The sequence below is a fragment of the Diceros bicornis genome, chromosome 13 (genome assembly GCF_020826845.1).
Source record: "Diceros bicornis minor isolate mBicDic1 chromosome 13, mDicBic1.mat.cur, whole genome shotgun sequence".
Lineage (NCBI taxonomy): Eukaryota > Metazoa > Chordata > Mammalia > Perissodactyla > Rhinocerotidae > Diceros > Diceros bicornis.
Window position 1 is genome coordinate 27,627,847 of NC_080752.1, and position 13,110 is coordinate 27,640,956.

The 13,110-nt window shown below is 42.9% G+C and overlaps 1 protein-coding gene across 3 annotated transcripts; it reads left to right on the forward strand.

Annotated features, from left to right (window-relative positions):
* Window positions 1-1,592: 1,592 nt before the first annotated feature.
* On the forward strand, window positions 1,593-9,230 carry VAMP3 (vesicle associated membrane protein 3). Of its 3 annotated transcripts, none has more exons than XM_058552802.1 (5): window positions 1,593-1,604; window positions 3,376-3,457; window positions 6,696-6,854; window positions 7,631-7,682; window positions 8,449-8,512. In XM_058552802.1, coding segments are annotated over exons 1-5 (339 nt in total). In that variant the 5' UTR covers window positions 1,593-1,602; the 3' UTR covers window positions 8,493-8,512. The 3 variants fall into 3 exon arrangements, with proteins under 3 accessions (XP_058408785.1, XP_058408783.1, XP_058408782.1); XM_058552800.1 differs by lacking the exons at window positions 1,593-1,604; window positions 8,449-8,512 and adding exons at window positions 1,841-2,049; window positions 8,538-9,230; XM_058552799.1 differs by lacking the exon at window positions 1,593-1,604 and adding an exon at window positions 1,841-2,049.
* The last annotated feature ends 3,880 nt before the right edge of the window (window positions 9,231-13,110 follow it).

Sequence of the window (13,110 nt, forward strand, 5' to 3'; positions counted from 1 at the left end):
CTATGTGTGTGTTTTGCTTTAACTTTACCTGATATTGAAATCCAAGGTGATCAGCACATTTCGAACCATATGAAATAATTTCAAGTATTTCCTTCGATCCAGGCACAATGTTTTAACATTGAATGTTACATAGTTTCAGATATGTCCATGACAGAAAAAATCTCTAAGTAGAGCCACTGTTCCTAGAACACTTGCTTTTCAGCTATCTTCCCAGGCACTTCTCAACATGTTAATCATTTGTCTAAGTGCAGTTATTTGAAAGATAAAGACATCAATCTAAATTCACTTTTTCAGTTAAAATCCTCCCAAGTTTTTTAAAAGGCTTTTTCCAGCTGACACTGATATCAATCTTTCTTTCTGAGTGTTCTGTCATCCTTGTCTCATTCCATTTCACTGCAGAGCCTCATCTTGTCTCCCTGGTAGTCCCTCTTCCACCTAATCCTTCTCAGTGCTACTGTCCGACAGATTGTACATGACGGATCTCCCAACTTCATGAGGCCTCTGTGGTTTCCAGAGCCACTGCATTTAAATGACAACTTTTCTTGTTTATCCTCACTCTTTATCCAATCTTACTTTCGCCTATGCCCCAACCTGCATCCTCTGGTTGGTCTGTACAAACCATGCCTATTTCCACTGTTGTCTTTGTTCATGATGTTTGTCCATCCCTTGCCTGGAAAGTTCTCTTTAGCTGCTTACCCAACTCAAATCCCACCTCCTCTGTGGCACTCTCTTGTTTATTCTCATATACACTAACATTTCTCTTTTCAAATTATTCCATTTAGAGTTGAAGAAGACAGTTCAATATTTAAGTATTTTATTTTTCATTTCTCATCTAATCTGCCAGTTAACCTATTAGTGTTTTGGAGTGTTTTGCTTGTTAACGTAATAAGAGTTGTCTATGCTGGTAGGAACTTTCAGTAACAAGTTGAAATATGTTGCAAAGTAAATCACTGCATTCACATTTGTGCCTCCGCCTCCATCCGATCAAAAGTTGAGGACCTACTCTGTGCTAGGCCCAGGAATACAGAAATGTAGAACCGACAGTCCCTTATGTCAACCCATAAACAGATTATAATATGGTCTGTGCAATGACAAATATGTGTCACAAATGAACACACGAAGAGAGGGACTCTAACCCAATCAATGCCTGTGACAAATACCCCAAACGGACTTCTTATCTCAATTTAACCAGTTTCTCGGAAACACGTAGTGTCTCCAGGACCACCAGGTGAATGTGAGACACACAGGCTGTCTCCAATATTGTAACGGCCAGAGAAATGGCCCCCGAGCCCCGAATACCGTGTAACGCCCCGACCCTCATTTGCCTACGCTGTCCCTTTCCGGTGCCTAATGCACCACGTGCCCCAGGGTCTGCACGGCGGTGGGTAGCGGCCGCTGCCGCTCACCCACCGCCCCAGCGCAGCCGCCCCGCGCTCTCGGGCAGCCGCACTCCGGCCCCGCCCGGCGACGCCCCGCCCCCTTCCGGCGCGCCCCGCCCATCCGCCCGTGACGTCATCGCCCCGGCGCCGCCGCCGCGCCCAGGTCTCCCGCCCCGGTGCCGCTGCGCCGCTCTGCAGACCCTCGCTCGCCGCCGCCGCCAAAATGTGAGTGACGCGACGCGGGCGGCCTCGGGCTCCGGGGCGGCGGCCCGCGCTGGGACCCTCGCCTGGCCCGGTTCCCACCGGCCGCCGCTGGGACGCGGGCCGAGACTGCGGGGGCTCCCGAGGCCCGGGGTGGGCGGCGGCCCGGGGGTGCGGGCTGCAGATGGGCCGGGCCGGCCCCAAGATGCGGCCGACCGCTCCGGAGGGCCCGCGGCCTTCGGACGGACGAGGAAGGGGCGGGGGGGGCGGCCGGGGGCTTCCCGGGGGTGGAGGACTCCCCCCACCCCGCCCGTGTCCCGCCCCGTCCCCTCCCTCCCCACAAGATCCCTCAGAGGAGTGGCGGCGCCTGCTTTCGTCCTGGAGCGCCTGCTCGCTGCCTGATGCTGGGCTGGGCGCCGGAAGTTGCAAGGGAAGGACCTGGGCCCTGTGTTGAGGCACCTGCGGTCAGGTTGGACTCAGGAGCATAGCTGTGGGCCTTCTCTGTTTTTAAGCAGAAGCACTCTTGCAGTGGCCCTTGAAAACGTGGAGTTTCCCGTGGTAATATCCAGAGAATGCTAACTGCCAAGAATCACAAGGAACCTCTGTCACCCTTCTAACCGCCTCATTGCTTACCTACAGAGGAGAAAGGACTCGGTGCTTTCCCCGGGTTCCTTCTAGGAACCAGGGGCATCATTCTAGAGTGTTCTTGCTGAGGCTGCTATGCCAGTGATCACAGTGGTTAAGATCTAGATCCGTGGAATTATACAGGAGCCTGGTCCACGGCATGGCTTATTATTATTATACAGGCTCCACGGCATGTTGACTATGTAAACCTCACTTTACTCATCTATAAAAAGGGGTTAATAGTAGTATCTTCCTCAAAGAGTTACAAGGATTAAATGAGAAAACGCTGGGAGGAAATGCACCAGTACATGGTCCTTCGCTATTATCTATCAGACAAACTGTGAGGGCAGGGATGGGATCTGCTGCATCCCTGGTCTTTGGCACGTGATAGGTATAAAAGTGTCTGCTGAATCAGTGAGTCAGTGGCTGTTGTATGCAAGACACATGCTAAATGCTGTCTTGGATACAAGGAAGAGACGTCTAAGACACAGGAGTCTGTGATCTGTTAGGGAAGGCAAGATGTTATCTATATATCTGAAAAATCAAAGCGTTGCCAACCAAGTAATGGAAGCAATAAGGACTTCACAGCCAGAGTGGTTAAGAAAGATCTGCCTGGGGAGAAGCAGAGCATTCAGTGAGGATTTTAAAAGAGGAGCTCCTTTTAAGAGAGGCAGCACTGCTTCACATCTCACCTTTTCCACCCCCAACCCCCATCCTGGAGCTGCTGACCTTGTTTCTGTAAATGAATCTATTTCTCCGTACTAGAAAAAGGGCATTCTATAATTGTTCATAACTATGAAAACAATGCTTGCCACAATGAAAAGATCAGAAAAGTACTGAGTGCATTTAAGTAGATGTATGCCTTAGAACAAGTAATAAAACATTGGAAAGTAGAGTTTACCTATCTTAGGATCAGGTGCTTCAGTGGTGCAAAGTAGATCCTGTTCAACCTTCACTTTAGACCCTGGTCACTTTTAAGATGTGGGTGAATCTTGGAAATTATAGAGAAATCAGAAGAAATGTCATTAGAACCTTCGTTCATACTGCAGGAAAGATTTCTTTTTCTCCTTTAGTTCTGAAATTCCTAACACTGAGGGTCCTGGAATAACATCTTCATACTTACAAAAATGTATTTGGAATCATAATTTACCCACGCCTTTACGTATTTCAGGTCTACAGGTACGCCTGCAGGTTCAAGCGCTGCCTCTGGCAGCAGTCGAAGACTTCAGCAGACGCAAAATCAAGTGGATGAGGTATATCTCTGAAATGTTGAAGACATGAATTTTAAACCAACATGGGAACACTCTGGAAATAATTATTTTTTGAAAAAGTATCATAAAAGTGTGAATCTAAAGTAAATTTTGACTGTATCATAAATGTAACAAAAACTTCTTCCCTTCTGTTCTGAAAGCCCTGATCTAAGCTTTTGAGAAGTCAGATTCTCCTTGTTTCATGCTTGTTTTCCTGTGACCGAATCACATACCTAAAACACAAACACTCCTCCCAGAGAACATCCCCCCAAGAACCACTCTATAATGTGTATTTTGCCACAATAAAAAAAAAAAAAAATGGAAAAGAAAAAAGAACCACTTTACAAAATAGGGTAATGGAATTTTAAGGATTAGGCCTATAGATTGCCAGGACCAAACCTTCTGACCAGATTTTTCATGAAATTCTTTTCCAATAGCCTGACTTACTAGTTACCCAGCCTGAGCAAGCCTCTGTGGAATTCACCCCCGATGGCTGCCCACCGACATAGAGAAGGCAGGTGCCGGCAAACTGCTCTAGCCCAACAGATCGATATTTGTGGAATTCTTGAGTTAGAGGACCTTCACAGGTTCTTTTGTTCTGCCCTATGTATGCAGACCCACAACGGAAGATCGTTTGAGAAATTCAGACGTATTTCCATAGTCCTAAAAGCAGTCACCGTGCAACAAGGCTATCTTGGTCTTTCTGCGTTTAGCTACCTTGAAAAGCTGAGTTAAACTTATGTTAGATTCCCTTTTTAAATCATGTGGTAATATTTTGGTCTGATGGTTTTGTTATGAACTTAATTCTGAAAATTTTATATTTTTATGGTAAGAAACCCATTCTAATTCCATCCTGCATAAAACTTTTGTTTACTTACAAAATCAAATTGGGTCCTTTTTCTTAACCAAAGGAATTTTAAAGAGATTTTTTTTTTTAATCAAGGTGAAATTCACAACATACAATTAACCATTTTAAAGTGTACAGTTCAGTGGTGTTTGCTATATTCACAATGTTGTGCAACCATTACTTCTGTCTATTTTCACAATTTTTTCATCACTCCAGAAGAACACCCTATAAGCATTTAGTAATCACACTGTATTCCCCCTTTCTTCCATCCTCTGGTAACCTCTAATCAGCTTTCTGTTTCTATGGATTTGCCTATTCTGGATATATAATATAAAAGATCATACAATATGTGACTTTTGTGTCTAGCTTCTTTCACTTAGCATAATGTTTTCCATGTTCATCCAAGTTGTAGCATCTATCAGTGCCTCGTTTTTATGGCTGAGCAGTATTCCATTGCATGTGTAGACTTTTAATTGTTGATCCATTCATCTGTTGATGGATTTTTTAGTTGTTTCCACTTTTTGGCTATTATGAATAATGCTATCAACATTTGCATACAAGTTTCTGTGTGGACGTATGTTTTCATTTCTCTTGGGTAGGTATCTAGTAGAATTGCTGGGTCACATGGTAATTCTATGTTTAACTTTTTGAGGAACCTCCATTACGTTTCCACAGTGGCTATACCATTTTATTTTCCCACCAGCAGTGTTCAAAGGTTCCTATTTCTCTCACCAACACTTGTTATTTTCCATTTTTTTGGTTGTAGCCATCCTAGTGATTATGAAGTAGTATCCCAGATTATGGTTTTGATTTGCATTTCCTTAATGACCAGTGATGTTAAATATCTTTTCGTGTGCTTTTTGGCCATTTGTATGTATGCTTTGGAGAAACATCTGTTCAAGTCCACTGCCCGTGTTTTAATTGGGTAGTTTCTCTTTTTGTTGTTGAGTGTAAGAGTTCTTTATATATTCTAGATATTAAATCCTTTTCAGATACATGATTTGCAAATATTTTCTTCCGTTCTGTGAACTGTCTTTTCATATCCTTGATAATGTCTTCTGATGCACAAAAGGCTTTAAATTTTATAAGTCCAGTTTATCTATTTTTCTCTTGTTGCTCTTGCTTTTGGTGTCAAATCCATGACCAAATCCGAAGTTATGCAGATTTACTCTTATGTTCTCTTCTAAGAGTTTTATAGTTTTAGCTCTTATACGTAGGTCATTGATCCATTTTGAATAATTTTTGTATTTGGGGTAAGATAGGGATCCAACTGTGTTCTTTTGTATGTGGCTATACAGCTGTCCCCCATTGAATGTATTGGCACCCTTGTCAGAAATCAATTGGCCGTAGATATTTGGGTTGATTTCTGGACTCTCAATTCTATTCCATTGGTTTATATGTTTATCCTTATGCCAGTTTATCCTTATGCCAGAACCACATTATTTTGATTATTGTAGCTTTGTAGTAAGTTTTGGAATTGAAAAGTGTGAGTCTTCCAATTTCGTTTTTCTTTTTCAATATTGTTTTGGCTATCTGGGGCCCCTTGCAATTCCATGTGAATTTGAGGATTGGCTTTTCCATTTCTGCAGAGAAAAAAACTAAGGCAATTGGAATTTTGATAGAGATTGTGTTGACTCTGCACATATGTACATCACTTTGGGGAGTACTGCCGTCTTAACAATATTAAGTCTTCCAGTCTGTGAACATGGAATGTAGTCTTTCTTCAGCGGTGTTGTATAGTTTTCAATGTGCAAGTCTTCTGCCTCCTTGGTTCAGTTTATCCTTATGTATTTTCTTTTGGATGCTATTATATATGGAATTGTTTTCTTAATTTTCTTTTCTTCACTAGTATATGGAAACATACTGATTTATGGGTGTTGCTCTTGTACCCTGAGATGCTACTGATATTGTTTATTAACTCTAGTAGGTTTTTGTGTGGATTCTTTGGGATTTTCTATATATTGTGTCATCTGCAAAAAGAGATCATTTTATTTCTTCCTTTCCAATTTGGATGCCCTTTATTTCTTTTTCTTGCCTAATTGCTCTGGCCAGAAATTCCAGTACAGTGTTGAACAGCAGTAGTGAAAGTAGGCATCCTTATCTTGTTCCCAGTGTTAGGGGAAAAGCTTTCTGTTTTTCACCATTGAGCATGGATGTTAGTTGTGGGTTTTTCCATAAATGCCCTTTATCATGTTAAGGAGGTTCCCTTCTATTGCTAGTTTGCTGAGTGTTTTTATCATAAAAGGGTGAGCCCCGCTCCCCCTTTTTTAACGAAAGTTTGGCTCAAAGTAATAAAGTGATGACCTGAAAAAAAATGTGCCAGTGGGAAGTTCATTGAGAATTTTTGTTCTTCCATTCCTTTATGAGTAACTTGGTGTGATCATATTCATTCAGGTGGTGGACATCATGAGAGTCAATGTGGATAAGGTCCTGGAAAGAGATCAGAAGCTCTCTGAGTTAGATGACCGTGCAGACGCACTGCAGGCAGGAGCTTCCCAATTTGAAACAAGTGCTGCCAAGTTGAAGAGAAAATATTGGTGGAAGAATTGCAAGGTAATTCTCTTTTAACTGGTCTTTACATTAAGTCACCCTCTATATTCTCAGAGGGTTGACAAAGGCTACAAATAATGGACTTCAATGAATCTTGGAGGTGAGTTTGAGTTCCCACACATGGAAATTTGGATTGACTCTGAATCTAAAACACTGACTGCATACCCTTTTCCTGTCCCCATGACTAGGAATTCTCCATGATCTGTGGCTGACCTTAAGAAGCGTGTAGAACAGGAGTGTCAAAAACCAATCAGACATAAGCCCCTTCCAGCCCTCCACCCCCCGAGGAGCCCAAACACAGATTGACAGGAGAGGGCTGGAATTGGTCAGTTTACGTGTGTTCTGTGAATGGCACCGGTGTCAAACGAAAGAGCTGCTCGAAAGCCACTGTCTGCTCCACAGAAGAGCAGAAAGCAGCCACACGAGGAGCATGGCTCAAAGCAGATTTTATACAGCCACCAAAGAGATGCACTGTGATCAGATCCCAGATATATCCTGCCCCTTCCTGGTGTAGAAGTGACACTTCCCGATACAGGGGACGAGCTTAGTAGCCCTTCTTTAGGGACCACAGATCATTTGAACATCTTAGAAAAAGCAGATAAGTAACTTTCAGGCCCTAGTTGAGAACATTAAAGTTAGGCTTTAAAAATCATGAATTATTTCAGATTGTAGTGTACCTTAATGTCTTTCAGTGACTAGAATGGTATTGTATGATACTCTTCAGTAAGCACATTCATCTGTATTTTTGGAATGTAAAATGGACGTATGTTTCATTCCAGATGTGGGCCATAGGGATCAGTGTCGTGGTCATCATCATCATCATCATCGTCGGTGAGTTCTCCCCCCGTTCTAAGTGGGGACAGGTCTCCTCTGTATGTTCACAGTGAATTTCATGTATAAGGACTCAGAATAGAAGTTCCCTCAGAAATGTTAGTTTATTCCAAAGATTTTTGTTTTCTTTACTAAATGTTTTAAGTACTTGAGTGTTATATGATTCAAGTCTGAGATTTTTGATATAAACATTGTACCTTTGAAGTTAATGTATTTCCTTTGAAGAAGTAACCTTTGAAGAAACTGTATTCATTTCCACTGACCTATCAGTTTTCTCTCTGAGTATATTTCCATCATATATTCCCTTCCATGAGAAACAGTATAGTCTAGTGATTAAAAGCATGGATTCACCCTAGGTCCACCACCATCCAGCTGTGTGCCTTGGGCAAGCAATTTAATATCTCTGAACCTCAGTTTCCTCATTTGTACAGTGGGGATAACAATAGTACCTACGTCACATGTTTGTTATGAGGACGAAACTAAGGTTAATATATAAAAAGTGCTTAGGATGGTGACTGGCATATAATAATAATAGTTATATAAGTGAATAAATAAACACACACGCACAACTATTACTACTATTATTACTACCACTGCTCTATACAATATTGGAACAACCCATTGCCATTTTTAGCCCAGTACATGAGAACTATTTAAAGAAACATGTCTTCAGTCCTTTCTCTTGACAGTCTCCTCTAGTCCTCTACAGCATGTGGAGAAGCCACTACTTGGAAATTGGCCAGATTGCATTTCTGTTCACATTTAGACTGCAGCGTTCGAATTAATTCTGGATTTGCACTGAAAGACTAAACTGCTGTTTTCCCTGCTTTTTTGTATCTCCCCTGCTGTTATTAGTGTGGAGTCTTTCTTAATGAAGAACCAGTGGAACTCCAGCCTGCTGTTCAAGAAACCTCTTCAAGACTTTGACTTAGAACCTGCTACATTATCAAGCTTACCTACTGTTATATCTAAAATGATTCTTTTCTGTTAGTTAATGTCAAGTTTGATTTCTAGGAAATGTGCCTTTGTTTTTTAATATGCACTCCAAACCAGAAGTATAGTCAGCCCAGCTCGCATTTTGCACAGTGCCTTTACAAATTTATATAGGGGCTGATGAAGAGGACTTCTTAAGTTCCAGAGTGTTATAACCTAGCAGTAACATTGATTAATTGCCGTTAATTCCAGTGAAGGAAATTTGTTCCACGTTAGCTGTCCTTGTCAATATGACGTTATCCTCAGAACCATAGTTTAAAAACCTTTCAGATTTCCAATTTGTGCCTTCCAGAAAGAACACTACTGCCTAACACAAATCTGTGACAATATCAGGCTGTGCCTTATTTTGCTTTTTCTGATTCCCTGTAAGAGAAACCTATACTGTTTATAAGCACTACTGACTCTTTCGCTGTATTTAAAATAAGATGTTGGTAAAGAGTTTTTGCTCTTACATTAGATATGAAGATGTTTACTTTCTTGTTGTTGTTATGTATCACTTGCCAAAAATATTATTTTAATTAGAAATAATAACCTCTTTAAAACATTTTTATAGAACTATGGCTGTGACCAAAGTTTTTATTTTGCCAAAAAGTTAAATGCCGGTAAAATGGCCTTAAGTTTGTTCCTGACAGATAAATTTAGAAAAGTGACAAATGGAACTGAAGGTGCCCTTCAGAATTAACACTGTGATGGTGTGTGTGAGCCTTCCACATCTTGACAGGCCTTTCTTGCCTTTGAAATGCTGGAGGTGGTGTGATTCCCCTTCCGATTCAGCATTTTCCCCAGAGGTTGGAGAAGGTTTGAGCTAGACTCTGACCATCTCACACCAGTAGACAGTGTTACCCAGCAGTTGGCAGATGTGTCAGCTGTGGACCCCAGTATGTTTCTAATAATTATGTGAGCAACACTTCTGTAGCCTTCAAGTGAGACCTGTGACTGGGCGTTATCTGACCCAGTCCCCATAGACTATAACTTGTGGAGTTTGTTTTCAATTTTTATCCATATTCCACTTCCTAAATCTGTCTTCTGAGTTATGCTTTCAGTTAGGCATTGGTCGGAGTGGATGACTCTTTCCACAGAGGACAGCTCATCAGAGCCACACTCTCTCTTCGCTGTCACAGACTGTCTACGGGATGATGCTTTGGGAATAGCTGTTGTCATTTGAGAGACTTTTGTTGGGTACATGCGACTTTCACCATCAGGGCATGTGGCTTAAGGATGGGAGTTCAGGTAGGAATGAAGACAGGCAAGGAGGCACTGAGGGAGACACACAGAGGTTTTACCACTCTGTGGCCCACTGTTACTGGAATACTCTAAAATTCTTGTTCACATGCTAGTATGTAACTTAAAAAGCAAAACAGTTGAGTGCACCAGGACACAGGTTCCATTTCTTTAATAGCTGTGCCCCTGACATCACTGAGAGGAAGTAACGTTGGAGACATGCCGTGCAGTATATGCCCAGCTGTGAGAAGAAAGCAGCCATCAGTGTCGGGACATTAGCCCACTCTCAGCTCAGGGTCTCTGGCCGGGTCTGACTCTGAAACCTTGGTGCTCTCTCCTTGGCCTCGATGCTCAGTCCCATGTAACCCACTGACTCCTGCATTAACCCAGGAATACCTCACTTGTCTCTCTGCATTTAGCTGGGAACTTGCCCCTATAATGAACTGAATAAAGTGTTTATAAACATCACTTATACCCGTGTTGCTTGTGGAGGAAGAGCTGCGCCTGGTCCAAGTCCTCAAATGGCACTGCTTGCTGCTCCCCTCCCACTTCTCAGAAACCCCCAAACTCCACCTTCTCACCTCCTTCCTCACCTGTCCCCAGCCTGAGCACTCGAGTTTCCCGTACCCAGCATTTCCCCGTACCCTAGTCAACAGAAGCAAACCACTCCCCTTGTGAAAAGTGCTCTTCCGTATAGGAGATGAGTGGGGAACTGCTTTTCTCATGATTACCAAAATGTTCAGGATTTGGCGTTTGAGTTTCTTAAATATATGGGCTTTCAAAAGTGGCATGCAGAGCGGGCCGTGTATGCGGTAGCATAGGCAGCTGTCGACGTGAACATGAGGAGGAGAACTGGGATGGCTGAGGGACATCTCCGGACACATGGCTCTTGTTTTGATTCTGCATATCCTTCCCCTTAACTATACTCCCACTCTTATTCTACAGCCCCTAGGGAACGATATAATATGGGTAGAAGTAGACTTTTGCTTATATTTTCAGTAAAATGCCAGTTTTTCTATAAAATCCTGTTGGGAGAGGAGAGTTTCACTTGTTTCCATTGCCTTGCATAGACGCTGCTTTTCTTGTCTGACATGCTATTGTGTCCTGGAAAAGCACTAATTGTAGAACTGTGCCCTTTGTCCAGCACCTTTATATAATGAAATCTATATGAACTTTTGGTGCCATTTTCAAGATTTTGAAAGAAAATCTACCGTAAATGGGCTCCTCTTTCTCTGCCCCTCCCTTAAATGTCAGGGTTCCTTAGGGCTGGGTCCTCGACCAGCTTCTCTTTCCATTCTACATACTCTCTCTGGGCGATCTTATCCATTCCTGTGAAATCTCCATTCATTAATCTACTGATGATTCCTGGCCTATTGGACAAGAGCCTCTCAAATTCAACATGCACCAAACAGAATTAAGCATTCTCCTGCCTCATGCTCCTCTTCCTATCATTAATGGTGTCCATTCCAGAGAATGGCCCATCACTCACTCAGGGTCCACGCTAGATGAGTCCACTGGACTTGCTGATATTTTTGCTCACCTATATATCAGGATATATGTAACAAACATCCCCCAAGTCTCAATGGCTTAAAGCTTTTTCCTGGCTCGTGCTACATGTCCAATGCCAGTGGGCAGGAAGGCTCTCCTCAGTCCCTCCGGGAGGGGCTTCCTGTACACGTTCCTTTCAGGTGATCGCTGCCGCAGGAAGGAACAGCAGGAATTGTGCGCTGGCTCGCAGAGCTTCCGCCTGGAAGTGGAGCCAGCTCTGTGAGCTCTGCTCACATTTCACTGGCCAAGGCAAGTCACACGAGCAGGCCTAGCCTCAGAGGTGGTGGGAACGCAGTCCGCCCTGTCACTTGAAGGAGAAATGGGACGTTTATGAACATTTGCCTTCATGGCCACAATTTCAGTCACAGCATGGGGGCAAATTCCACTTGTGTTTTCTAATGAGTTGTGCCTCCTACATGATAATTCTATATTTGCATCACTAATAAAATGTTTTTTAAAGTATGGTGATTTTTTTTTTATTGGTTTTGAGTGAGGATTAATTGTTTGCTTTAAAATTGACCAGACCACTTAGTGCATTTAAACGGAAGCATCCTTATTTACAACTGAGCTGCCTTTCATACTACCAAAAAACTCAATCTGTAAAACTAGAATTTACTAAATAAACCAATTATGGCATAATCATTAGAAAATAATTGGGTTTTTTTCTCATCCTTTAAATAGCAAGCTAAGTGAATTTAAAAATCAACGTGTCTTGATACTGTCAAGATCACAGACAATCCCGTGAACAGAAGCACCTGCCTCTGTCTGGCCAAGGCTTTGGATCCCCAGCCTAATAAAGGATTTCGCTCCCGCAATTCCCTCCTCTGCAGCTCTTCCGTCCTGTCTCGTTCACTTCTCCCTCATTGGGTCACCCCATCCAACAGACCTTAATAGTGATCCCCACGTCCCTCCCGCCAGCAAATAAATACTTGCGTATAGCCCGTCACAGCAAAATTCCGCCCTACAGCTCCCTAAAGCCACTGCCTCACGTCCCACTTTCTCTTCAGTCCACATTATTGAGACCTCTTTAACCAAGGTCACCATCTTGGCAAAACCCAACAGGAAATTCTCTGCCCTTACCTTAGTCTGCTTGTCACCAGCATTTGATACAGTTGCCAGCTCTCTTCTTGAAATACTCTATTATCTAGCTTCCATGACCCCACACTTTTCTGGTTTTCTCTCAACCTTACGTACTGCTCCTTATTCTTTGCTTGGCTCTCTGCCCAACATCCAAATCTCCATGTCCCCCAAATCTTGGCCTTCGGCCCTTTTCTCCCTATCTGTACTCCCTCGTTGACACCATTTCACTCATCACTGTAAACTCCATATAGACTGCGACAACTCCCAAATGTAAGCTGTATCACCATTCCTGGCTCCTCCCCTAAGTTCCATACTGGGAAATCCAATTGCCTACCTGACAACTCCACTTGGATGTGTAATGCACATCTCAAACACAATGTGGAAAACAACTCTTGATTCTCCCTTCATCAAAATTTAGCATCGCCAGACTTGCCCACCTAAGTTTATGTCCCATCATACGCAGCACTGCTTAGACCAAAGACCTAACCAAAGACCCAGGAGTCCTTGATTGCTCTCTTCTCACAACATACATTCAACTCACCCGCAAGTCTCTGTGCCCCCAAATGTATCCCAAGTCCAACCTCTT

Excerpts from the sequence above, each read along its gene's own strand:
- VAMP3 (XM_058552799.1), top strand. The coding sequence starts at position 1,982 with ATGCTGGGCTGGGCGCCGGAAGTTGCAAGGGAAGGACCTGGGCCCTGT. Across the intron at positions 2,050-3,375 it reads GTTGAGGCACCTGCGGTCAG|GTCTACAGGTACGCCTGCAG; the intron begins GTTGGACTCAGG and ends TACGTATTTCAG. Across the intron at positions 6,855-7,630 it reads ATTGGTGGAAGAATTGCAAG|ATGTGGGCCATAGGGATCAG; the intron begins GTAATTCTCTTT and ends GTTTCATTCCAG.